Genomic DNA, 25,569 nt, shown 5'->3' on the forward strand with positions numbered 1-25,569 from the left:
GGATGTTCAATAACCATCTTCTAAAAACTAGATAACTCAAGGGACTCAGAAGGGAACATTTGGCTCCATACACTGTGGCAAATCTTACTCTTACAAAGGGAAAGAAACACTGCAGCAAGGAGTCAGAAAAATGTTCAGTGTAAAAAAAAAAAAAAAAAAAAAAAAAAAAGAGGAACCAAAACCCCAAAATAACTTGTCCTACATAGCTGGGAGCCTTAAATGAGCCTGGAATTAACTTTATTCACGTAAGAAAGACAAAAAACCCAAAGTTGCAGAAGAAATCACAGGTGATCAACCAAGCAACTCAAACAGAAGTTCTGCTTGTAAAAATCCACTGCAATGTTTTGAGGATGCATCTATCACTGTCATCTTAGAGCTGGCTATACTAATTGTGCAGTGACTGGTCAGGTCTGGTGCACAGAATGTTTAGCAGGTCTGTCCACTTTTCTCTCATTCCATTTACCAGGACACCAATAAACAGTGCTACAGAAACCCTCAATGGAGATGCACCCGGTATATATAATTATTCACTAAAGCTTTAGAATTGTCTGTAAAAGAAGGTCCAGGTCAGTTTCAGGGTAAGTCTGCAGAGCAGAGACTCCAAGCTCTTGACTGTGCAAACAAGCAACATGTTATTATGTTCATTTCCGAGTTCATAAGGTGAATTTTGGCAAATGACAGACCAGATAAAACTACTTCTCTCCATCTCCATAAACTCACACAGAACTCCACCCTTACTCTCTGAGAAGCTACCTGAATTCACTTGAAAGATAATATTATATTTACAATATTAAAAGTTGTTGAACTTGACAACTTCAGGGTGTAAATTGTTTCTACTGCCAGCTTATTTGTTCAAATTATGTTCATAGTGGTAGGAATAAAAATACACCAAACATTTGAAGCCGCGTGCAAGCACACTCAGTCAAGCTCCTAGTAACCCAGTAAATAACACATATATTAATAAGCTGCTACCACAACAGGAAGCCACAGCAGTGGTACAGGGGCCTACAGATGCAGAGCTCCCTAAAGCAAGATCTGGTCATGTCTTCACCAGCATTACTGAGCACTGAACTGTTTGCCATTAGTTTAATTATTATTACCTCCTTTTATGCTATTTGTAGCTTCCCTCGCTTGTTGATAAGCTGTCACAGTGCAGCGGTGCATTGTAACTCTGAGAAAAGCTCATTTCCATGATGTGATTATGTGTCACGACTGAGTTTGACACCCACTCTCATTTCAAGGCCTTTGAGACAACACAATTTCTGTTTTCATCTGGGAGGTTTTCCAGCCTTCTTGTCACCATTTATAGCAGGAGAGTAATTGGCCAGGTTTACTGCTTTCCTTTGTGTTGTTTTAAGGGATTAGTCACTGCGGAATCAAATCCTAATACTTACAAATGGAAAGAAAAAAAAACCAACTTATTAGGTCATTGAGTCCATTTCCTCAGGGCCAATGCAAGACCATTCCGTACAGTAAATTCCTGGCAACCTGTACAGTCAGGATATAAACAATCCCAGTGAAGGGCATCCCACCTTTTTCCTGGGAAGGCTGCTCCACAGTTTAGCAGATGTCATTCTAAGGATGTTTTTCCTGACATTCAGTCTGTGTTTCTTCTCATTCTTCCTAGTTACAACTCTTTGTTTTGCACTCATTCATTCTTAACTACCATTACTTAATGACTGATTTATAGCCAGTCATATACTTAGCTTCAGCTGGTCTTTAACAAACCCATTAAAGGCAGGAAACACTGACAGCAAACACCTACCCTGTTCCTTCCCCAAAAGATATTTTTTTAGTGTTTCTCTTGTGCTATTATTTGTTGCCAATAAATAAGATATGAAAGATGTCTGGTTTGGTACATAGACAGCACCAATAGAATGAACAAAATGCAGTATGTTTGTTCTATAAAATTTATTTTTTAAAGTTTGGCTTAGAAAACAATACAAGATTGTAAGCAAGCTTAGTTGTACAAAATGTCAAATATACAGGAAGTGGAGAAAGCTTGCATGCACCCATTTTAAAGGCTGATAGCTTGACATAACAGATACCACTTCCTTAGGATCATCTTAGAAAAAAAAAAAGTAATAACAAAACTGAATGAGTTCCTGAAATAGAAGACATCTCACTTAAGTAAAAGAACAGGAAGGGAAGTGAGATGGGAAATCCAGCTAATTTGGGGAGGGAGGGGGGTGAGGGGGGTAGGGAGGGAAGAGCAGGATTGTACTTTCTAGGACTGTTTCCACTCTTATGAAATATGTTTGTGGATGTTTATAAGTTTAATTCTTCTGAATATATTTTTTGCATGTGTGTGTACTGATGTCTGAATTCAAATTACAATCCTATTCTGCTGACACCGAATTGTTTTGTACTTTGTTTAAAAACAATTAAAATGTCTCCAGTTGAAGCAGGAGCAGTTTTTCCCAGATGCATTTGCTACACCAGTACTATTATTATAAGACTGCACACTTTAAAAAGGCCTCTAAGTACTACTCACTCTAGTACAAACATCAACAACAGATTCTAGCCTAATTCTTGCAATGGATTTAAGACACAAGTGTTCCATCATGTTAAAGAACAAAGAGGTATATATAGTGGGCTTTGCAGTTTGTGAAGTCCCTACATACATAAAAAACATCTGTGAAAAGAGCAAAACAAGACCACCAGTCCTTCATTTCTGCAAGAATAGCACTGCTATTATTTTTACTGTTGAGGAAAAATAAATATGAATAACAAAACCTACAAGGCAGAGGATATTCAAAGAGCCAAACAGATGTACCTTGTCTCTGTGGAGAAAAAAACCAAACCAAAACAAAACAACAACAACAAAAAAAGTAAAACAAACAAACCAAAACCACAAACAACACACCAAAACAAAACCACAAACACTGCTTAAGGTTTACTGCTTTTCCTCATTAATTCTGAGTTCCTTGGGTTCCTCCCTTAGAATCTTGCACCTTGTCAAGCTTCAATTTGGAGTAACTAACCCTTCTACAGCAGAAAACATACTGCAGTCTATTTAAAGGCTCTGTAGTGAAAACAGAAACTCAAGGTCAGACCCATGTTGCTTTAGACAGTGTACACATATGGGTGATATTGGCTGAAGACCTGCAGGAAACAGACTGCAAAGCATACAATTTCCAACAATAGTTAGGAAATAAAAGGTGTGGTATAAGATTCAGCATAGATGCCAAAATTTACCATAAGGTTGTTCAAATGTATGAAGAATGTCATGTATCTATCATATCTTAAAATTAAGCACACAAAAGTTCAAAACCTGTATCTGTTTTATAATATCTTGATATCTCGAGGAAAAAACAAAACACATACACCCAGCAACGTCGTCAACTGTCAAAATTTTTGCAACAGAGGCATAAATCCTTCTCAAATGTTGTAGAGACAGAAGAAAGATTTAACACACATGGCCAGAAAGGACCAGCATTTTTAGAATTAACTTTATCAGAATATAACAAGCACTACCACACAGAGGAAACAACATCACCTTAATGTAAAAGAGGTTCTGTACCTATATATATGAGAGGAATAAAAGTCATTACAACGAACGCATTTTATTTTTCACATATATTTCACATACAACCTGTTATTCTTAGAACTGTTAAAGATAATAATGTCACTTAGCTTAAAGGCATGGAAAATTACTTTATCGCTTTCATGAAGCATTCTGCAATCCCTGAATAAAGAGCACAACATAAATCAGTTCTAATTCACATACCTGGCACTTGTTTGGATTCTCTCATTTCTTTTATATCTTTAATATAGAGTCTTGCAAATGCAGAAAATACAGGATCTATCCCCCAGTGCAGAGAAGGTGTCTCTTCTTCATACTTCTTGGACTCAGACTGCATTCAGAACCTGTGAACACCAGAGAACTTGTAATTATTTTCTATACCCGTAAAGCACTCTTCACTTATGTTCCAATGGAATGAAAAAATAACTTGTGATTTTATACACAATAACACAGCAGAACTGATGAAGAGACACAGGAACTTATTTAACACAATGTTACCTTTGTGTCACCATATGAAATATTCAAAATACCAATAGTGATGATTTACTCAAAGTACTGAGACTCGACAGCAACGGCATTTTACCCAGCTCCTTCAAATGAAATAGAATTTCAGGGATTTCTCCTCTATGGACCTATAAACAGAGAACCAAATACAAAACTTCTTTAAAAAAGCACAACTGTAGAATACTAATTGGTTACTTTCTGTACACTTTATTATTTTTTCTCCCCATCATTCTCTTTTCCTTCCATAAGATATTCTCCTCATTGTTCATCCTGTGGTTTACTGTGGGGCCAGGGGCTTATTTTATCTCAGCCCTTCTTTATTTTGGGCATATAGCCTCCACTAACTTTGCAATTGTTGCTTTCCCCTTTTACCTCTTCAGATTTTCCTGTTTAATGTCTGCTATCTTCTGCCATCACCAGAGCCAATTCTCTGCTTATCACAAAGTTGCTGTTGAAAAAAACAGCACTCAATTCAGGAAGGATCCCTGTAGAGATTTGGAAGCTGAATATACTTTTTATTAGCTTCTCCTGTATGGAGAGCTAAATTATTCCTATAAAGCTTTGCAGGTCACCTTTGAATGGGTGTCAGCCACTTACAGTCGTAGGGCAAAGGGGGTAAGTGGATTGATTTAACAGGGCTGAGATTTGGCAGCTACAGTCTCCTGAGAGGGAGCAGCTCCTCGCTACAGGTTGCCAGTGATCCCTGTAGTCTGCAGGAGACACTTCTAGCTACTGATGTAGAAGCAACGCACCATGAATATCATGATAGCACCTTGCTTCTTTGAGAAACAAGAGACCTTGGATTCTGCATGATTTCTGTCCTCACACTGAAACTTTAATTAGGGGCAGAAAATCAGGGTAGCACAACATGCTAGAGCATTGCTGACATCTACTCTATAGTGTGTAAAGAAGCAGATGACAATTAAAAACTTCAAACTTTTTTTTTTTTCCTCAACAAAAGGTTTGTGATACTTTGACCTTCCTTAGAGTGGTCTTGAAAGTATTTAAATTAGTCAGCTCCACTAGTCACTTCACCTTTGAGTAACAAACTGAAGAGTTTTGTTTACACCTGGATTTATGTCTTTCTCCCCACTACAGGCAGCTTTTCCCAACCTTTCCCTTTTGCACGTGCACGTCTACTCAAACACGTCTCACCCTCCTTTTCTTACTCAAGACTTCCCACGAAGCACACTTTCTGCTGCTGAATTGCAGACACTGCTCAGTAGAAATGTATAAACTAAGCTGTTAACTGTATGATCTTAATAGTGCAAAGCTGCTATTCCTCCATATGGCAGTTCTCTGGTTGCTTGCTATAGTCTATGTCAAATTTAGATCACAAACTTTCCCAAGCAAACACATGGCATGCTCACTTTCGTAATAAAATTAGTCTTCCCCATCTCTCTTTTCTCTTCCAGTCTCTAGTACAAAGTTGCCTGCATTGTTCCTATGTTACTATGCTTTTATTAAAAAAAAAAAGTAGGGAAACAAGAAAAAAAAGAAAGAAAAATATAAATTCAGCCCAACTAGAATGAAGAGAAGCACCACTACTCCTGCCTCCCACCTGCAAACAGGAACTTTTAAGATAAAATTTTCTCCTTAGTTGTGCTGCAGTCCCCCAACTATTGACTTCTAGTGGCACTTCCCTCCAGACAAGAATCAAAGAACAAGACTGTGATTGTATCCATAAGATTATCCTTTTTACAAAGTAATATTCCTTTCTGCACCATGCCCCCCAACTTACTCTGCATGGTTACAAAGCCTGTCACAGCTTAGCACCAGTTTTTTTTTTTCTCCTAGACAGTTGACAGACTGAGTGAACAAGCCAAAAAGAGAGAATCTGGTAACAAGTCTAACTTTTTGTATTTTGTGTGAATAGCCACTCATTGGAGTAAAATGCAGGAATCGCCCTTGCACATGTGTACATCTGAGGGTAAATCAATGAAGCAGCACTACTGGAGATTAAAAATATCTGCTTTTTGTTATTTCAGTAAACAGTTGTCAAATCTGAAATGCCCAAATGTATATAGATCAGTAGCCAGAAGTCCAAACAACACTTCTAGCTTAAATGAAGCATCTCTCAAAACCATTTATGGCTCAAACCATTTATATCTCAAAACCATTTATGTCCTGAAGGGAGAAGGATTTCTGCAGCAAAACCTCTTTCTCTCTATTTCAGAGTTAAATCTTAAATTCTGGAGCTTCCTTCTAGCTCCCAGCTCTTCACTGAAGCAATTTACACCCATCACATCTACCTTCATGTACAGAACCACTCTGCTTGGTTCAAGCCTGCTTCAGACACATCAAGTTTAATCTTGCAGATCTAGCAAAGATACCTTGACAAAATATCAATCGTGCCTCCAACACTATGAAAGCATCAGAAGATTTCTTGAAGTCCACAGGACAAATCTGCTGAAATCATGAGTTGCAGACAGCCCATCCACACCAGGCTGGGGCAGTCAAACCATACTCCAGCCACTCACTCACTTCCAGCAATGTCTGACAGGCGCAGGAAAAGCCTTCTGCAGGGCAGTCTCCTTTTGCCTCTTCATGGTTCCAAGAGCCCTCCCAACCCCTGCCACCACTCAAAACCAAGCTCATTTTCCTTCTTCCCTCCCAAGTGGCCACTTGGTAGCTACAATTGGACAGTGACCTATTTAAAGCCAAAACCTTATGGGCTGCTGGGAGGAAAATATATTTACTGCCTTCTGTACTGCTTGCCTCCACACACCCCTATTACAAGTCCATTCTTCCCACGGGATGAACAACAATTGTCTTTTTGCTCCTATAGCAAAGGAAGACGTTAAGTTAGAGAAGCAACCCTTTCCAAACTATCTAAATTCTGTTAGTTTCCAAGCTTGTTTCGGTCACATTGACAGTATCAGAAAACATAATTCTTACAAGGCAGATAAAGTTCTTGCAATCAATTTCTCTTGCTATATAATAGTATCTCTCTGTAACTTTTTCTTAAGTTGGCACAGTAAGCCTCTCCAGCCCAGGGGTTAATTAATTAGTGAGTCATCCTGGCGAAAGTAAAACTTTCCATTATGCTGGAAGTGTTTTCAGCTCTTAACTGGTACCACTGGTGATACGCTATCAGCAAGGAAGATAACAGCTACCCCTGTACAATGAAGATCCAAGGGGCGAATAGCAGGCATTGTGGAGATGCACAGCATTACACTCAATGAGAACACAGATAGCTAACAATGGACAATTCTGAACGGATACTATATGTACAAATGTTTAAGGATTAAACTGACTTTTGCTGAAAGATGCTGATAAGGCTTAGCAATACAAACAACACAGAGTTCTAGCAAAAGGTCATCCCTTTCTGCACTTTGTTTTAAATGCAGTGTAATGACTTCATGGTTGCTGTAGTACAAGGAATTCAATCCTGCTACAGGAGAAAAAAAGGCAAGAGAGGCATCTAGTCCACAAGTTTATTAGATATAAGATATCTGTATGCTATTTTTACCTCACTATAAAGTAACTCCAAAGAAAGGCTATAAAGGCAAAAATCGAAAACAAAAATAGAATTAAGTTCTGCTTTGGACTACTTCTTGGGAAAACACTTCTGTTTCAAAGGCAAAAATCTAAAGTTTACACAGCAGTTATCTAAGTACAAATAAACAAAAAGCCTCAACTGAAGATTATTCTAGACACTAGCCTATTAAAATAAGGCTCTTTCACCTACTGCTATCAATGTTAGCTCTCCCAGCTGTAGTGAGAATGAAACCAAGTCCATAATCCTCAGAGTTACCTTTTGAGCTCAGCAAGGTATTATCCTAAAGGGGAAAGATGGGAAACCAAGGAAAACTGGTAGCCTTCCCAACAACACCACCTCCCAAAAATCAAGCCCCTTTACTTTCTTCCCTCCCAAGCAACCTACTCAGTAGCCTTGTGAAAATAACTCCCCATTAAACACCACAGTGATTAGTTTAACAGAATCAGCCCTGGCCAATAAATTTCTTGGCTCCTATTCCTGTGTTCACCATGTACCTTTTTCAAAAATGGTAAATTATTAAGAATTGGTCTTCCAATCACAATGAAATGGAAACTCCAAAGAATACCATCTGTTTTAATGTTTCTTGTTCTTTTCTCCAGATGTGATCAACAACCAAAGCTCCTGCAGAAAACTGCCTTAGTTTGAGATGAATTGTTTAGAGCCATAGAAAAAGTATCTTGCCAGCAGTTGCCTGCAACTGCTCTGCAACTGCTGCCAGGCCACTGCCAAGATTCTTTCTCAAGTTAGCTGTGAATCAGAAGCAGAGGATATTTACCCAGCAATACAGGCAGCGTAAACATCCTGCCAGGCATTCATTCTTCTCCAGAGATTGCCACTACTGTACCGGCACTGATGATTTATACAAGAGGCAGCTCCTGAGCTGTTAGAATTGTCAACCCGATGCATTAAGAGAACTTAAAATCACCGTTGGTTTACTTGAATAAATCAGGCTACAAACTGTGGCTGTTAAAGAATTGCTTCATGGGTCAGCCATCCCTGCCACAGAGAAAGCAACTTGTGGAAAGAGGAGCAGAGTCAACAGCTGAGTTTTGTAACAGCCTCTGTCATCCGAATTGAACTCATCTGTGTTGGAGTCAACACACTGTGTGACAAATGAGTATTATTCAATTCTCCATGATCAGCAGAGGCAATTCCAGCATGATACAGTTAAAACCACCACCCTTCAAGAAATGTTTTAAATTACCCAAGGCCACAACAGCATTTTAAATTAAAGACAAACAAATATAATATCTTATTATACCAGTAGATCTTAGTGAGCTGGAAAGTAAAGCTTTTGGTTACAGATAATATGGAGTAAAGATTCTAAAAATGAAACTTACACATAAACTTTTAAAAATACATAGTTAAAAGAAATTTTTTCAAAACCAGTAACAAGACAAAAACAGTCACCAAGACCAAAATACATCACTGAAAGACAAAAAAGGTTCCTGAAAAAATATGCATTGATATCAACTTTACAGTTGTTAGCAAACTATCAAACAGCAGGATAAGGTCAGTTTGGATCGACTTGCTACCTCGTGATTCTATTAAAAATCAAAGTAGGGTAAGCACTTTCAGTCTTTTCTAATAAGCTACTTTCTGCTGCTGCTCACGTGAAGTCCTGTAAATTTAGATGCTACATGCTGCAACAAATGTCAGTAACAGCACTACATGTCCTGTAGATCTCGTATACAAGGCAAGTAAAATCCAATTAAAAAAAAATGGCTTCGAAAGAAAATTAAGACAGCTAGGACTCCTCTGAACTTCAGTTCAGCAGTTCCTGAAATGTCACTTGTACAAGTGTTAACACATTTACCAAAAAGAAAAAATTACAGAATTTTTATTAAAGATGCTTGAAATTTTAAACATCATATGTCTTTCAATTACATTAGATTATATCACAATATACTTCCCTGGCAAGGTAGGATGGCGCAAGACAAAAGACCCATCACCACAAACTTCAGCCGGTAGGGAAGTCTGTCAGCAACACAATGCCTTTAATAATCTGGATATAGATAGGAGCAAGAAAGCCTTATTTACCAGTAAACTGACACCACTGCTGTGTAATAGTCTTCCAGTGGAGTTAATGACTCCAAGTCATAATCTGTAATGTATTTCCCTCTCTTTGTTTTCCCTTTCCACAGCACTGCCTAGAAATCCTTCTGGATAGGTGCATGTGGGCTGCAGGAGACCAGACAGGTTGGCTCCTCCTACATCAACACTTCTGGAAGTAAGGGGGACAAAGCTTGCAGTTCTAGATTGCCTTCTTCGGCATTGCAACTTGTTTTATATGCAAATTAAACCTTGTAACAAGGTTTCTGCACCCAATTTTCCAAAAGCATGATTCTAGAAAACTAACAAGGAAGTGTGCAATAAAATAAAGAGTAAAATTAGCTCCTTCTGATCCTCCATGCATTAGTCACAAGATATCTTCCTACGTATCAAGAAATCAGCAAAGCACTCAATAGACCAGTAAACTAGCTCTATATGTTTATTTGTCACAGATAGCTGTAAGCTTACCACAAATAAGATAGTAGTAATCACTACTGATAGTCAGAAAACTTCACTTGCTATTTGTATTTCAAAGCTATCGGATAATCACTAATTCTCTAACCTGTCTCAAGTAAGGGCAGGAGGAAGTCTATGAAGATGATTAACTCTCTCTGAAAGCTCTTAATCACCCACGGTGCTGCCAGAATGAGCTGAGCTGCTGAAAAGACATTTTTTTTCATTGAGAGAAGGTTCTCAGTTATTAGTGTGAAATAAAAACAAACAAAAATATATTACTTCTTATAAATAATAAGTTTGCTCCTTGGAAAACCAGCAGTATGGAAGCTTTGCTAGCAAGAGGATTCCAAACAGGCTCTTCACAAAGGAATTTTTTTTGACAGATACATGTAATTTACTGATCCAACAAAAAGGAATATTAACTCATTCAATTTAACTAACAGAACAGAGAATAAAACCTAATTCACCCCAGCTTAAGGCAACAAAATCAGCTTTCCTACTTTGCTATAGCAGTGTAAAATAGATTTAGTGCCACTTCTTGAATGAACGTTTTCAAATTTCAGTGATTTGAGTAGAAGTGGCAAGCATTGATTAATAGCTTTCTGAAGCTATTAGGCCTGTGAACTCCATGACAAGGTTGACTCCATTTCTAGAGGCAAGTTTTCCTGCCCATTTCCCTCCCTCCTTGTTAGATTAGTTTATGCATCTACTGTAAATTAAAACAGCCTCCGGAATAAGATAAAAAATTATATGAACGCTCATAGCACAATAGACTACTCCATTACAACCAGAAAATTCAAAATAATTAAGCTACCATTCCGTCTAGGTACACAGTTGGGAAAGTTTTCAAAATACTCGCAGTGCATACCAAAGCATTACATTATGACAGATCAGTTTAATGTTCTGAAATAAATTTCAGTTCTCTTTGCTATACAAGTGAACCTTTTAACTATATCAGAAAGCTGTGAGGTTGTGCTTGAAATATGGTCTCCAAATAGCACTGTTGTTGGTATATACAAAATAATTCAAATCAGAATAATTTTGAAGTCTCAGATCCAGATAGGACCATCATATATTTTGCGACCATAACTACAGACTGAGATTACTCCTTTGGAGCTCTTTTAGAAGATTGAGACCTAAATGCCACTCTTCTTAGAAACATTAATACACTTAGCTTGACACTGATCTCTGTTTCTAGACTGGCTGGTTATGCTATTCCACAAAATTATTCTTTTCCTCCTCCAAATAAAGACTCATAATGCTTCTCGTCTGAAGGCATTTCTTGAAGAAAAATGTTTAGATGTTCCAAAAGACAAACCCATGCAAAATGAAGAGCACTGGGGTGGGGGAGCATTAAGATTATATATATTATTACAGTATTCTCTGTATCCTCTACTGGGGGAAATTTAAACTAGCATCTCACGTAAGAACAAAACTTTTGCGGCTCTTGGAAAAACATTAGAAAAGCTTGAGCTTTTCTAATGCTCCTCATACAGGTCCTCACAGTCAACATCTAGGAAAAACATCAAAAGGGTGGGGTTTTGCACTGAAAAGGTACAATTCCCAGCCTGCTATTCTCTGAATTTATTTTCTAACTGTGCTTCCTTTCTGAGGACTAGAACTTTTATACCTGAAATCAAGCACGGGTTTTCTTAGTCACACACAGGCTGCTCTGACCTACAAAACCAAAAAGTTTTAGAAATGCCAAGGATGTGTAGATATTTATTGATTCTTTAAGACAAGCTGTTCTGCACAATCTCTTAATACTACATTCTATGAACTTTGAATGATCTGAAGAGTAGTTTCTTCTCAGCTAAGGAAATCTGGCTCATCATCCCTTATCTTCAGCTGCTAAATTCTATTAGGACCCATTAAAAAAATCCAGAGACTTTGTCCTCTACTAACTTTTAGGTTAGTAGTTTTTTTAATTCTCTGAGGATGTTCTGAAATAATGAATATCTTTCAGATGGTCCCTCTGAGGTCTGTCCAAATCTCATCACTGAGAGCTGATATAGGACTGAACAAACCAAAACTCTTCAGGAATACCTGTCCCACAACATGTGTATCTTCTTAACAGCTTTCCTCCCTATGGAGCAAAGAAGGTTAGATTTCTTTGATAGTGATAATTTTTGCTTACCTTTAAAAACTTCTTCTGAATCCAACAGAAAGGCACCAAGTAGACATAACAGTATGAAGATTCTTGAAAGAAAATACCTCAGTGATGACTGTGGCTGCAATTTCTTACATTCCTGATATAAATCACTGCACAGCTAACATGATACAGCCGCTACTATTTCTGACTTTTTGCTATGTTAAAAAAAAATGGCCTTTTATAAACAGATTTAAGTGTCTCCTTAATTGCATTTGAATTTGAATAGATGCCACTCCCTACCTCATGCTTCTGAAAGTAAGTCACTCCTGTATACTGCATCCAGAACAACATGTCATAGCTCAGCCATGACCTAGCTCAGCCAAATTATTTCTCCTGTAAGTAATTTTATCTTCTGCTACAGAAAATTCAGTCCAATTAATGTAATGGTCTTTTTTGGCTTAATCCATTAATATCACATAGTTTATTATAAAACATTATTTTGTGGATGAGATATTAAAGGGCCCTTCTGTCAAAAAAAATAAAGATTCCAGGGCACTTGAGATAAAAAGTGCATCATATCTCAATACTCTTTTTTCTCGTAAGCGGGTCCTAGACCCCAAAGTTTGCATAAACTATTGTGGAACACACAATAGCTGCTGTTTGCCTTCACAATTGACACATTATTACAGCTACACACATTGCTACTGTACCAAGAAGAGATCCTACATAAAACCAGATTCTACTTTACAACACATAAACCATTTTTTTTGCCTCGAAAATGAGAATTACACAATAGCTTATAAAAACCTAGGTAAAAAGAGAAAAACATTACACATATAGAAAATATTTTAAACATGTTTGTAACATAAAAATAACTTTTTTTCCAATGAAAAACTGCACTGTTTTCTCCATAAAATCAGTTTATATTTTAAAATCTAGCTTTGCATTAATAAACAGTTGGTATCTCACATTCTAAAGGCTATTTCTCCTTCTTGCTAGTTGACATGTCTCAGACTATGCCCACTGCAATGTCTCTCCCTGGTATATGACTTAAAAAATCACTGTTTTTCAGTGCAATCTTTTTGTCAGATTGTCGTTTTCTGTGTGTGTGAAGTGTTCCCTACTTTTCAGTATGGTATATTTTAAATAATAGTTGTAGAAGGCATAATAAACTTCCTCCTTATGCTTTCCACATAACCAGGATTGGGTTTGCTGGCTGGCTGGGCAGGCATAATAACGACCAGATTTTAAAATAACTCATTTTCATGTTACAGAACAAGTTACTCAGTCCCAAGATTCCAGAGCTGATGAAGATCACAAGAGAACACAATGTCCATTCTGGAAAAAAAGGGGTCCTGGGAACCAGAGGAAGAAATTCAGGATTTGCAGAAATAAAAGCAGCAATACATGTGAGTTTTTTGTTCAGACATTTTTTGGTGCCAGCATTGACTGAAAGCAATACTGAGATGCAAAGCTATCTTTATCCCTTAATAAATTTCTAATCCTAGCTGCTATGTGAACTAATGCAAATTTGAAAGCCACAAACAAAAAGAGCAAATCAGCACGTGACTTCTATGCAAGAGGAAAAGGTCTAATTACCATCTGGAGGAAAAATAAGCATGGTGAAACATTTGTAATACAATGCTTTCATGTGACTTAACTGAAGCTTCTAATAGCCATCAGACAGAGGGAGCTCTACAAGTTTTAAATACTTTGCCTTGCATTCATGTACAGTTTTGATCAAACAGATTTTGCTCTAAATGAAATAGAATCTCAAATTATTAAATTGGTTAGACACATACAGCATTATAGCCAAGAGTAGTAGTATTTTAATTGTTTATTATTTTAAAAGCAATCAATACTCTAGATAGACTTATTCACATGTGGTTCTGTGAAAGATTGTTAGTCATCAAGACATGGAGGGAAAGAATTTTTATTAGACTAGCTAAAAATGCAGCTATCCCCCAATGCAGCTCAATATTTTAATATTACCCAAAAATTCCTGTACAAGTTTTTCAGCTAAATACAAACCAAAAAGTGTCCAGCCTTCTTTATAAATTTTATCATTAAAGAGGACCTGATGTTTTTAATTGCATCAGTCAGTTAATCAATTAAGAGAATCAGCTACGTAAGTTTCCAAATATTTCTTTTTTGCAATACCTTCAATCAAGTTAACACGGTACAGCTTGAACGCCTTCAGTCTGATGTTTCCAAGAAATATTCTTGTACTATTTGTTGAAATATCTGAACCTTAGTCAAGATCTCTATATCCATATTATTGCTTTTTCTTCTGACACCTGGTTTCAAACAAAGCCTATTCAATAAAACATCATTGGTTTACTTGGAAACATTCAGGTGATTTGGCAACTGTTATATTTACTCTGTCATCATCCGTAAAGGTGTTGCCTGGATATCAAGAGAAGTGCACCCCAAGAGTTCTGCTGGCAGTGGTATCTCCATAGGTAGGTAGAACCACCCCCATCACAATTCCCAGGACAACTCACCTCACACAGTTAAATACTGTGTGAAAAAGATACATATCTAAAATGGGAAAGGATGAATCGCCCTCCGAAGATACCTTTCCCCACTGGCTACTGAAAAAGCTAGGCCAATTTAGACTAAACATACATATTTTTCCAAAGCCAAAATTAGATCAATCCTAAACATTTTAACACTCAATGTTTTTTACTGCAAAGATAAAGTTGAAGCTTCCAAATGCCACATGTTTCTACGGCAATTCTTAGATTAACTGGTCCTACGGTAATGCATTAAAAAAAAACCACCAAAGAAGTCATGTAATGTATAGTTTCCAGGTTATTCATAGGAGCCTGAGCATTGATTCTGGCTAATGAGATATGGGCAAACTCCTGAGCATCTAACCTCTGGCGTTATATTTTTTCCTGTTTGTATTATATATGACTGAAGTATTCCTGTTACTCTTATCAGAAAGGCTTATAAAATACAGACTACAAAACTGAATCTCTTTTTTGTTTCTTTATTAAGACAACTTTACATTTCAAATGCAGAACAGAAATACAAGTCTCTAAGCTACAGATCTATCAACTCTACATTTCACAGAAGGGCTTTAAGTATGCTATACAGAATACAGTCTGTCCTCTCAAGGCTTCATCAACAGGTAATATGACTTGATGCTCCTTGGAGGAAAACGTATAGCCTTTTATGCCACTCTCTTACATCATAAAGATTTTTTTTTTTAGCCCTTTGTATTGCTTTCTTCTCCACCTTGTCTTAAACATGAGTTATAAACTAATGATACTACTAGCTCCTCTGTACTTACCACCATTTATAAGAGCATTAGGACACAGGAGTCAGGTACAGCATAACAAGCGTAGAAGGGATCACAGAAAAGGGATCAAAAGTTAAAAACTTGGCATATACACAAAGAAGATGGAAATGTCATAGAGGGAAGACAAGGAATATCTTTAAGGTCAATACACAAGGGACAGAAAACACCATGGTATTTAAAATTCACTGAATTGAGGTGCTTCTATGAGATGGCAACATGTTCAGAACAAGGACAGGAAAAATGGCTGATGATGAAAGGGAGAATGGAGAAAAAGGTCAGATATGGGAGAGTCATCAAAAATTTCTCATAAAGCCTGAAGGACAGAGGAAAGTTAGTAAAGTTATGGTGGTACACGGCAAAGTATCAGAACTTTGTCCCACAAAGTCCCAAACTCCAACGAAAAAGGAGTCAGATTCAGAGGGAAGCAAGGCAGCTTTTAGAAACAACTTTAGATACAGAGGCTGGACACACGATGTCTTGGCAAAAACCAAGAATGCAAAAAGAAGAGGTTAAAAAGGAAGGCGGGGGTTAACTAGAAGGATCTAGAAATTAGAGTGGCACTTAGAACTGAAATGAGTCCAACACAACAGACAACATTAACTTTGGGAACAGAACAGAGTAGAAATGATATGGAAATGATATGGAAAATCACTGCCATATAATTGAAAAAAATCAATGAAAACCCCAAGTAAACAAAACAGAAGGGACAGTGTTGAGTGCCAAAGGTGACAGACAGATTAAGACAGATTAAATAAGAATTATGCCTCAGACTTAACCATGAACAAGCCACCTGTGACCTTACAGCAGTTCAATGAACTCAAACATCAGAAAGAAGATTGGAGGAGATCAGTGAAAGCGTGGGTGGACAGAAAGTAAAGACAATGTAAAAATATACCATTAAATATTTTGAAAGAACTAAAGACAGGATGTAGGACTGCAGTGAAAGGGCAATATATGCTGTGAAGAACACATTTCAAATTAAATTTCTGAAACAAGTGTTCATCTGAAGCAGAGCAGTTTAAATGAAACAGAAGTGGAACTTAAAGAGGGAGTTAGGAAGAGTAGCAAGTGTAAGCTATTAAGTCAATAGGAAAGAATGGTGATATTAAGAAGCAGAAAGTATAAAGGAGACTTCTAAATCTCAAAGAGATGAAAAAGATTGTAGTAAAAAGCTACAGCTATTTTGAAGCCAGTGTATTTGATGCACAACCAAGATAGTTCTTTAAAATCTTTAATCTGACATTTTAAGGCAGCACTGACTTTTCAAAACGCATTGCGTTAAATTCCTGAAACAGAAATTTTAATATCCTTATAATTCACTTTTACCTTTTTATCCTTACCATCTGGAAACATTTACAGTTGCTAAAAACTTCTGCTACCAGGAAAAAAAAGAAAAAAAAAATCACTAACAATACAAAAACAAAAAAAACCCCACCAAACAAACAAAAAGCCAAACACAAAAATCAGGCTTCATACAGCCTCCTCCGTACTAGGAAGTCAAAGCAAATTGGGAAGGATTTGCTAGTAGCACTTAACCTTCACCTTACAGAGTTTATTTTTAGGTTTGAGTGACAAGCTGTAACTCTAGAGTGAAAGAATAAAGGAAAAATTGAGACTGAGTCACAGTTTTCTTTTTCAGATATAATGTTTTTATCTTGAATGGTTTGTTACAGAGGAAGCAAAAAAATAGATGTTAAAAGCAACACGTTATCACTATATTAATTGCCCCTTTCTTGTGCCAACCTTCGTTTTATATTTTCAACATTATATTAATGAAAAGCTCTCTGGTACAGGAAAACTATCCTTATAAAAGTCTACAGCAACACATCTGTAGTACCTACTAACATTTAGTCATTGGTAGAATGACACTACTGTCCCTCTTCTGCTCTGAGTAAAGCTGTTTTATCACACACATGTTCAAAGCAAACTGATACATTATATAGATGCTGTACATGAACTACTTACCGTCAAAAGCTAATTTATCAATAAAGCCGATAAAGCAGAGGGCCCTGGCATCCCAGTTCCATAACTGCCAGCCTTATCAAGGCAGCAAGCTCAACTACATTTGTTCATACACAGCTAAAGAACTCTTTTAGTTATTTTGTAAGTAAGTTACTCTTACAAACTCTGATGTATACCTCCTGCTGCCCTATGACATTAACCCTGAGGCAAAGAAATCCTGCCTAGATACAAGCATTTTGTGCTATGGCTTTGGATTCCCTTTTTTCTCCATGCTCTATCAATTAGTCAGTTCAAATCAACAGATGCAAATCAGTCCCAAAGCACTTTTTATCCAAGAGAAAGCAAGCTAAAATTAAAATATTCCATTTTAAAAATAAATTACAATTATTAAAGCCATCATTGTATTTTAACATCCAAATCAAAGCTATCATCCCACTAGAAGTGGCACAAAAAAAAAAAAAAAAAAAAAGTATTCCAGAAGCTAAACTGCTGCTGGTAACATTGCAGAAACCTTATCAATCACACTTTGTTATTGCAGTTAAGCCAAACTATCTGCATGAAACCCACAAATTAAGTTAATAGGTGAAGCCAGCCACATCATAGAGGAGAAAGGAAAACAGCTCATCTGGATTGCAGTTCTTTCTTGGTGTCACCTTTACACACATAAACAAATTTGGCTTTAACACCCTTCTCAACAGTTTTACATTTCGTGGCCAAGCTGTTGGTACAAACCACAAAACCAAGATTGATTTTGGACAGCAAATGCTGATTATTACAACAAATCAGGACTGCTGTCAGGTTAGCAAGAGCATTCAAAAAGCTCTCCATTCACAGAGTAGTGTTACTCTTGAAATCGATTTTATACAGATTAAAGAAATTAATTCATGACACATTGTTGTTTGATTCATAAACTCTCCATGGTAGGGACCATCTTGTTGTGTGGCAGGACAGTGCCTAGCTCAGTGTGTTCCTCTAGACTATAAATACTATTAGCACCACTAATTACTCAACATACAATGCCAAAATAGGCTTAAAAGGCTTCTATCCCAGCATGCTCCAGCCATCAAAAACATTGTTAACACATGATGCAAAGTTCAGTCCCAGGCTGCTTCTGTGCCCTTACTTCCTTCTGAATCACTTTTGTAATCTTCATTACTACAAACACCTGTACTGTTAGACAACTCCTTTGCTGAAATTCATTTCTTCATTGAGCCCAGCACTTCCTATTCCTTAAAGCCATGTTTCTTTCAAGGAGAAGGTTGCCATATGATCTCTATAACTGGTGCATCTCAATACCTCGTTATTACTGAGTTTACACATGGACTACCCTCTTTATATAGCAAACTACTATCATGCTAATAAAATGGTCTAAGGAATTATACATATCAGAGGTTTGATCTTTAGAAGCTTATAATGAACTTTAAATTAATGAGAACTGCAGACACTCAAGTTCATATGAGGATAAGGCATTACATGATTTTCACTGGGTGTTTGCCTCATTATCAGATCTCTCCTAGGTCTCACATCATTGCCTTAACTGCAAGATTGATTTCCTGCCTGCTGTCACAGCCTAAACTTTGCCTCCACGATGTCTGCTAATTGCCCCTTATCCAGGCAATGGGAACACTCCTTGCTTTCATGTGAAGAAATACCACACATTGGGTGGCATATAAACAACACACCTATTAAAATACAATCATACGGCAGGCTGATGAAGGACTTACTTGTGGGAAGAGAAAGTTGTGAGATAAGGAAATTCAACCCTGCCCTGCCAATTAAATCTCACAAGATACCAAACGTGTGCAGAACACTAACATCAAACCCTGCCACGACTGAATGCTGTGACAAACCAGTAACAGGTCTGGGAACAGCACTGGCCTACAAATGAAAATAAAGTCTGCCAACATTGCATTTTTCTACCAACACCTTCCTCAAAAACACACTCCCAAGCTCAAACTCACTAGGAGGCATCACCTGCCGTCACAAAGCTCCTGGCAAACAAAGAAGGCCTCATACCCGCTTCAGCCCCCACTATCAGACCTGGGAGCAATGTAGGGAGAGGAAGGAGTCTACCTCTGCTGAAAAGAGGAACCCAAGGTACCCAGCCAGCCCCAAAAGGAAGCTGTTCCCCTACCTAGGAAACACCACCCTCTGGCACAGGGCTAGGGAGACCTTCCCTGCACGGGACAGCTGAAAGGAAATAAAAGAGAAGCAAGGTATCTTTCAGGATAAGCAACTCAGCAGAGAGTACAGGATCCCTCTTCTATATAGCTCCTCCCATAAAGCTACGAGAGGACAAAAGGGAAAAGTCACTTCCCTCTTCCCTCAACTACGAGTATGCAGCTTACCCTCACTGAAAAACAACAGAAAAGAAACAGAACTCGCCCACCCCAAACGCTGCCTCCCAGGCCTTTTAAAAAAAATAAAAACTAAAAAAAAAAAAAAAAGAAAAAAAAAGAAAGAGTGAAGGGGAAGGGGGGGGGGAACACACACCCTCCATCTTGGTACCAGGCACCAACTTACCCGCCGGAGGCCTTGGCGCGCCCCTATTGGTCCGCAGGGCCGCCCCCGCGTCACGTGGGAAGGGGAAAACCCCGCCTCTTCCCCCACCTCCGCCAGCGACGAACCGTTGGTGGCGGGGGGTCGTGGCGTCGCTACGGACCGTGCGCATGCGCCGGAGGAGGCGGTGGCGCGCCTGCGCTAGCACGGTGGCGGCGGCTGGGGCGCGAGGCGGTTCCGGGAGCGCGGGAAGAGGGGCGGGGGCAGGGGGCGTGCGCACGCGCCGGCGGCGGGAGGAGGAGGAGGAGGAGGAGGTGAAGCAGGTGGTGCCGCCCCGCCCCGCAGGAAACGGTGCCGCCCGGGCCCCGCTCCGCGAGAGGGCGGGGGAGCCAGCGGGAGAGAGAACCGGAGGGGAGCGTCGTCTTCCTCCGCGCTGCCATCCCGGGACGCCGCGGGGCCCCGCTCCGTGAGGGCACCGGCCAGGAGTCGGGAGCAGGGGACAGCCCCTTCCCCTCTCTGCATCCGCCCGGTCTTTCGAGGCGGGCAGCGGGGTGACCGCTCCCCCCCTGCCCGGCGCGTAGCCGCTGCCCCCTTTCCGGCGGGAGCCGTGATCCCTTCGCCGCTCCTCTTCTCCTCAGGCTCCGTCCTGCGCCCCGCCCGCCGCCGCCGAGCCGCCCGTCCCGAGGAGGGAGCCCGCCACTTGTTGCTGACGCGATGGTCACCGGCCCGGCCGAGTAGGCAGGGACCGCCAGCCCTTCGTGGGAGAGAACCGCCGCGGCTGGCCCCGAGGGCCCGGCCCCTTTTTCGGGGGATTCCGGAGGGGCGGATCTCGGGGTGTTGCTTCCCCTCAGCGCCCGGCGGTGACGGCTTCCCGGGCGGCCAGAGGACTTCCCTCGGCCCTGGTGGGGATCGCGCCCGGCAGCACTGCCCGCCCCGGATGGTCTCGGCGGGCTGAGGGGGCACAGCCAGACGCCGCCCGCCGCCGCCTTCCGCCCGGTCGCCTGGAGGCTGGCCTCCCTCGGCGGCAGGAAAAATGTCCTTCTTCAACTTTCGTAAGATCTTCAAGCTGGGCGGCGAGAAGAAGAAGAAACAATACGAGCACGTCAAGAGGGATTTGAACCCTGAGGAGTTCTGGGAAATCATAGGGGAGCTGGGAGATGGTGCTTTCGGCAAAGTGTTCAAGGTAAGGGCAGGTGGGCAGCTCGGCTCGCTTGTAGTGTTGCTCGTGGGTGAAAAACGACTTGTGTCGCTTGTGAGTTCGGCTCTGTCTGTCTGTAAGCTCTCTCGCCGTGGGATGCTGGTAAGCATCGAGTTCCCGGAGAACTTCGTGGGGCGCTGCGCCCACCTGCCCGCCCGGCGGGAAGGGCCGCGGTCTGGCGGCTGGCGAGCGGAGCGGGTCACCCGGGATCGTGAAACTAAACATAGAAAAGACCTCTGAGGTCATTGTCCCGCCTTCCGCTCCACCCTGCCCGCTGCTGAATCTCTCGCTTCTCCTGTATTTTGGGTTTTTTTTTTTTTTTGGACTCGTGTGCAGTACAGCTTTTGCCCTTACAAAGACTGTATTTTCTTAGGTGTGAACTTCATACTTTTGGGTTTTTTTTTTTTTTAATGAAGTTTCTGTACGGAAGGAAGCCCATGAACAGTAAAATTGACTTGTGTGTCTCGTGCATAGTTTCAAGGGCCAAGCTCGCATCCCTTTTAATGGGCATTGCCCTATGTTGTTCTCTGTGGAATTGAATTAAATAGTTGTGTTGTCTAGGCTTTCTTTACGTGGTAGAATTCCTGTGTCGGATCTCCTAACTTCTCTCAGTTGTTTGATCTTTAAATCTGTAGGTATACTGGTACAAGCAGTGTTTTTAAGGATGCTTATCTAGAATTTATTAAGCAAAGTAGAGTGCAGTGACAGATGCAATGCTGCTAGTGTTTGACAAGACTAGCTTTCAGGAAAACCTTTAGCTACTTTTCCTCTTTATAAAGGGTATTAATACTCCACTTCTGGTCTAGGCGTCATGTGGAAAAAACTATCATGGAGGATAAGCACGAGAGAATTGAGGAACTGACATTAGTTGAGACTCTGGAGCAGGTTCTTGAGACTAGATAAAAATAAAAATAGTATGAGAAAGAACAGCATTTGCAGTGTTTCCGAAAGCTAATTCGGTCAGGAAACACTTATATTTAGAGTACTGCATTTGAGAGTTTATGAAATCTGGATACAACTTGTGCTGTTTCTTAGTATAAGCCACAGTTAGTTCAGGATGCTAGGTGAGTTTTTTTCATCACAGAAATTTGTGTCAATGTTCTATTTTAAGGGCATCTAGTTTATTTTGATGTTGGTGTAATACGTAGTCTACACAGTGGTTCTCGTGTCAGTGTGGACGGTTAGAGATGTTTTGATTAAAATGACTGGGCAATGTGTCTAAAGTTGCTATATCATAAAGAAAGCTTGGTGACTCTAAAAACATGATGTTGTCTTTAATGGCATTTGTAGAGTATTAAATTTTTTTCTTTAAACTTTATAGTGGAGTTTTGATTCCCTTTTTGTGAATGTAATGCTCTGTTTCATAGAGATGATTGAGGAAGCCTCAAAGATACAAGACTAAATGCGTTCCCCTCCTCCGATACATGCCTTTCCATTCACATCCTCAAAACTCTTGTCACTTCATGGTTATCTGTAGGCATGAGTGTATTAGGAATAGTCTAGAGGAAGGTTTCTGAGCAAGAGAACTGGTAAATTTTGCATTTCAGTGTACTTTGTGTACAACAAAAGTTTTTTTTTCCAGTTGCATATGATTTTTCACTTTGAGATTTGTTTCTGAATGTGAAATGACAGTGTAAACTGCTGAAATTGAGTTTTTCAAAATTAAATCCTGTTTTAAGAATAATAGTTGTCACAATTACACATGCAGTTACACTAGTAAACTTGGTGAACGTAGCATATGTGAAAATTAACAGGTACTAGTACTCCTGGAAAAAAATTCCTATTTAAAAAGAGAGTCTTCTGCTGCATGTATTCAGCAGCATTCATTTTGTTTCCATCCAGTTTGGGAACAGAGATTGCACACAGATACTAACTGCGCATGTATTCCTGCATCTGAGCATGCTTGGCAAGAAACTGTTTCGAAAGCAAGGGTGTGTTAGGTTGTTCTTTCTTGGATATACACCTCAAATGAGAAACTGCAAGAATAGCCATTCAATACCTCCTCAAATTTTGGAATCAAAACTGTAAACTAGAACAGAACTGCCAACTTTTGAAGACTTTGTCTTTGAGGAATGTAAGTTTTGGGGGGGGAATTGTTGTTTTTTTTTTTTTTTTTTTCTTTGTATGTGTGTGGTGGTTTTTTTTATTTGTTTTCTAAACAAAAAAAATCCCAACACCCTAGTGTCAGTTACATTTTCCAAAACTACATTTGCCTTTGTTTAGGATCCTGGGCATCAATGTGTGACAAGGTTTTGGCAGATACGTGATGAAATGGAATTGCCAGATAAATAATTCTCTGTATATTTTGGACTTCTAATATAGATAGGTTGGATTGGTTACATGGTAATTTCCTGTAGAGGAGTATTTGCTTTAGTTGTGTAACACATCTTCTGGACAAAGTATCAAATATTTGAAGAGAAACTCAAAAGCAACTCTTAAATGGTTCTGACAGCATTATGAAGCCTAGCTGATTAAATTATTTACATAAACAATGCTATGTCTAGTGATAACTAGTTTTGTATACAGAGGTCTTAAGGGTATTGAAAACTTGTGATTCTCTGATTCTGTTTCCCCTTTCTCCCAGTCAAGTGCAAGAGTCTTGCTTATTTTTTTAATAACTTAGCCAAATTACTAGAAGAGCTTATCTCCTTTGAAGCTGTTCTAGTTTTCTAAAGCTTTCTTAGCTCTGACAATTCATATATTTGTATTAATTAACTTGTAAGTAACGTTTAGAAACAATCTATTTCTAAGTCTTTCAACTGCTATTGTAAGCCTCTCTTGTGATCAGAGGAGCTATGTAACTGCAGACTACTGATGGCAAAGGTTTATGATGGTATAGGACTTTTCATTCTAGCCTTTTTCAGCCTCTTCAAAGAGGCCTCTCTTAGGCTATTTTCTTTTCTTTTTGCTCTTGCCTAATGAATAATGGTGTAGTTTCCCATCCTTTTTCAATTTATAGACCCTTGCAGTACTTCACTATCAGGAGATGGCCCTTATGAGGAGGGTTTTGAAGTTGCTGATGATAGACTTTTTTCCAATCATTTTTAATGGGTTATTTAGAATTACTGAATGGGCTGCCAGGGTTCTGAATGCCACTGGAGAAAAATAATATTGGCATTAGAGGAGTATTTCAACTTTGAAATTTGGTAGTTAGATTGCAGACTACTCTTTTTTTTGTTTGTTTTGTTTTGTTTTCTTTTTTTTTTTTTTCCTGTCTTTCAAGAGATTGAAAGTGCTTTTGGTTTGATAAGGTTAAGTTCCCTGAAAAATCTTAGGCTCCTAGTGTTAAAGTTAATTGTAATAAATTTGCTTTAGAAATGAGTTATATTATTATATCATGTTACTTTATTGTGTGCAATATTGCCCTATTGTATCAGTTCAGTGCACATAGTAAACTTTGCTTTAAGGTAAATCAGTGTAAGTAAGTGTTTAGTGTTAAACTGTAGTGATTTTAAGTAACTTTGTGACTATTTTCATCAGCTTTAGTCTGCTTTCTAAATTCCTGGAAGTTAATGTTCAGATGGTGTGAAAACATCTTTAAAATGCCTAATGTGTTCTGTGGTCTTTCTTGCTCAAGTTCCTTATTGAGAATCTTTATCATACAGATGCATGTAACTAATTAAAATGCAGACATCTTCCTAAGTTAACCTTCTGAATGAAATAACATGTTGGGACTATACTTCGGTAAAATTCGCCAGCCTTTTTTGGTGGTATGAACATTATATACTAATATAAGAACACCTGTGTTGCAGAAAGTAATTTTCCTAGTGTTTAGTTGTTGTCATCTTTGAGCCCTTCACTAAAGGATACTCCTCCAGGTAATTCATGGCCTTTTCATTATCGTTATGATAATTGTGAATACCATTTGTACAGGTATACTAATTTTAAGTTTTCTGTGGGAACAGATTCTGTAGTGGTAGAATGTATGTGGCAGTATACTCTATAAGATATAGGGTATCTATATATGGTATGTGTATATAGAGAGATCTATAGTGTATATGCATTTAATAGAAACTGTCAAATTATTATGAGAGAATCCTTTGTACTTGTCTGGTTTTGAATTACATTTATAGACTTCTTAGTTTGCATTGGAATATTCTGCCCATTTATAGTATCCCACTTTTTACGCTGATTCTAAGATGTTGGAAGCATTGTATATACAGGATTCTCCTAGGAATTTGGAAAATCAACTATTTGTATTTCATCTAAAGTTGCGAAGACCATTAACATCGTAACTTATTTTCTAATCCTAGAAAATACTTTAATTAGTCTGACCAGAAAACAAAATCAGAGCAGAGCAAGGAAAATTTATGTTGTCTAGTTTCTGTGGCCTTACAGCTTGTTGATCTAAATTCCTACAGAGGGATATTGCAACTTGCAGTTATCTTAATGATACTAATCTATCATGCTGCTTGCTAGGATGGGTATCATTTGTATCTGTAACAACACTGATAGGAATATATTTTGGCCA

The 25,569-nt window shown here is 38.9% G+C and overlaps 2 protein-coding genes across 4 annotated transcripts in view; one reads left to right on the forward strand and one right to left on the reverse strand.

Moving 5' to 3' along the window:
- Window positions 1-3,863, reverse strand: part of STN1 (STN1 subunit of CST complex) — a 28,628-nt gene extending 24,765 nt beyond the window's left edge. Inside the window, exon 1 of the mRNA XM_086752535.1 lies at window positions 3,731-3,863. Coding sequence (XP_086608661.1) covers window positions 3,731-3,863 — 133 coding nt within the window. The remainder of the gene's footprint in view (window positions 1-3,730) is intronic.
- Window positions 3,864-20,250: 16,387 nt separating this feature from the next.
- Window positions 20,251-25,569, forward strand: part of SLK (STE20 like kinase) — a 48,105-nt gene continuing 42,786 nt past the window's right edge. For all 3 annotated transcript variants that reach the window (XM_086751894.1, XM_086751896.1, XM_086751895.1), the window contains exon 1: window positions 20,251-21,083. In XM_086751894.1, the coding sequence (XP_086608020.1) occupies window positions 20,934-21,083 (150 nt within the window). In that variant the 5' untranslated portion in view covers window positions 20,251-20,933. The remainder of the gene's footprint in view (window positions 21,084-25,569) is intronic.

Source organism: Chlamydotis macqueenii, chromosome 7 (assembly GCF_036417535.1).
Source record: "Chlamydotis macqueenii isolate bChlMac1 chromosome 7, bChlMac1.mat, whole genome shotgun sequence".
In the NCBI taxonomy this organism is placed as follows: domain Eukaryota; kingdom Metazoa; phylum Chordata; class Aves; order Otidiformes; family Otididae; genus Chlamydotis; species Chlamydotis macqueenii.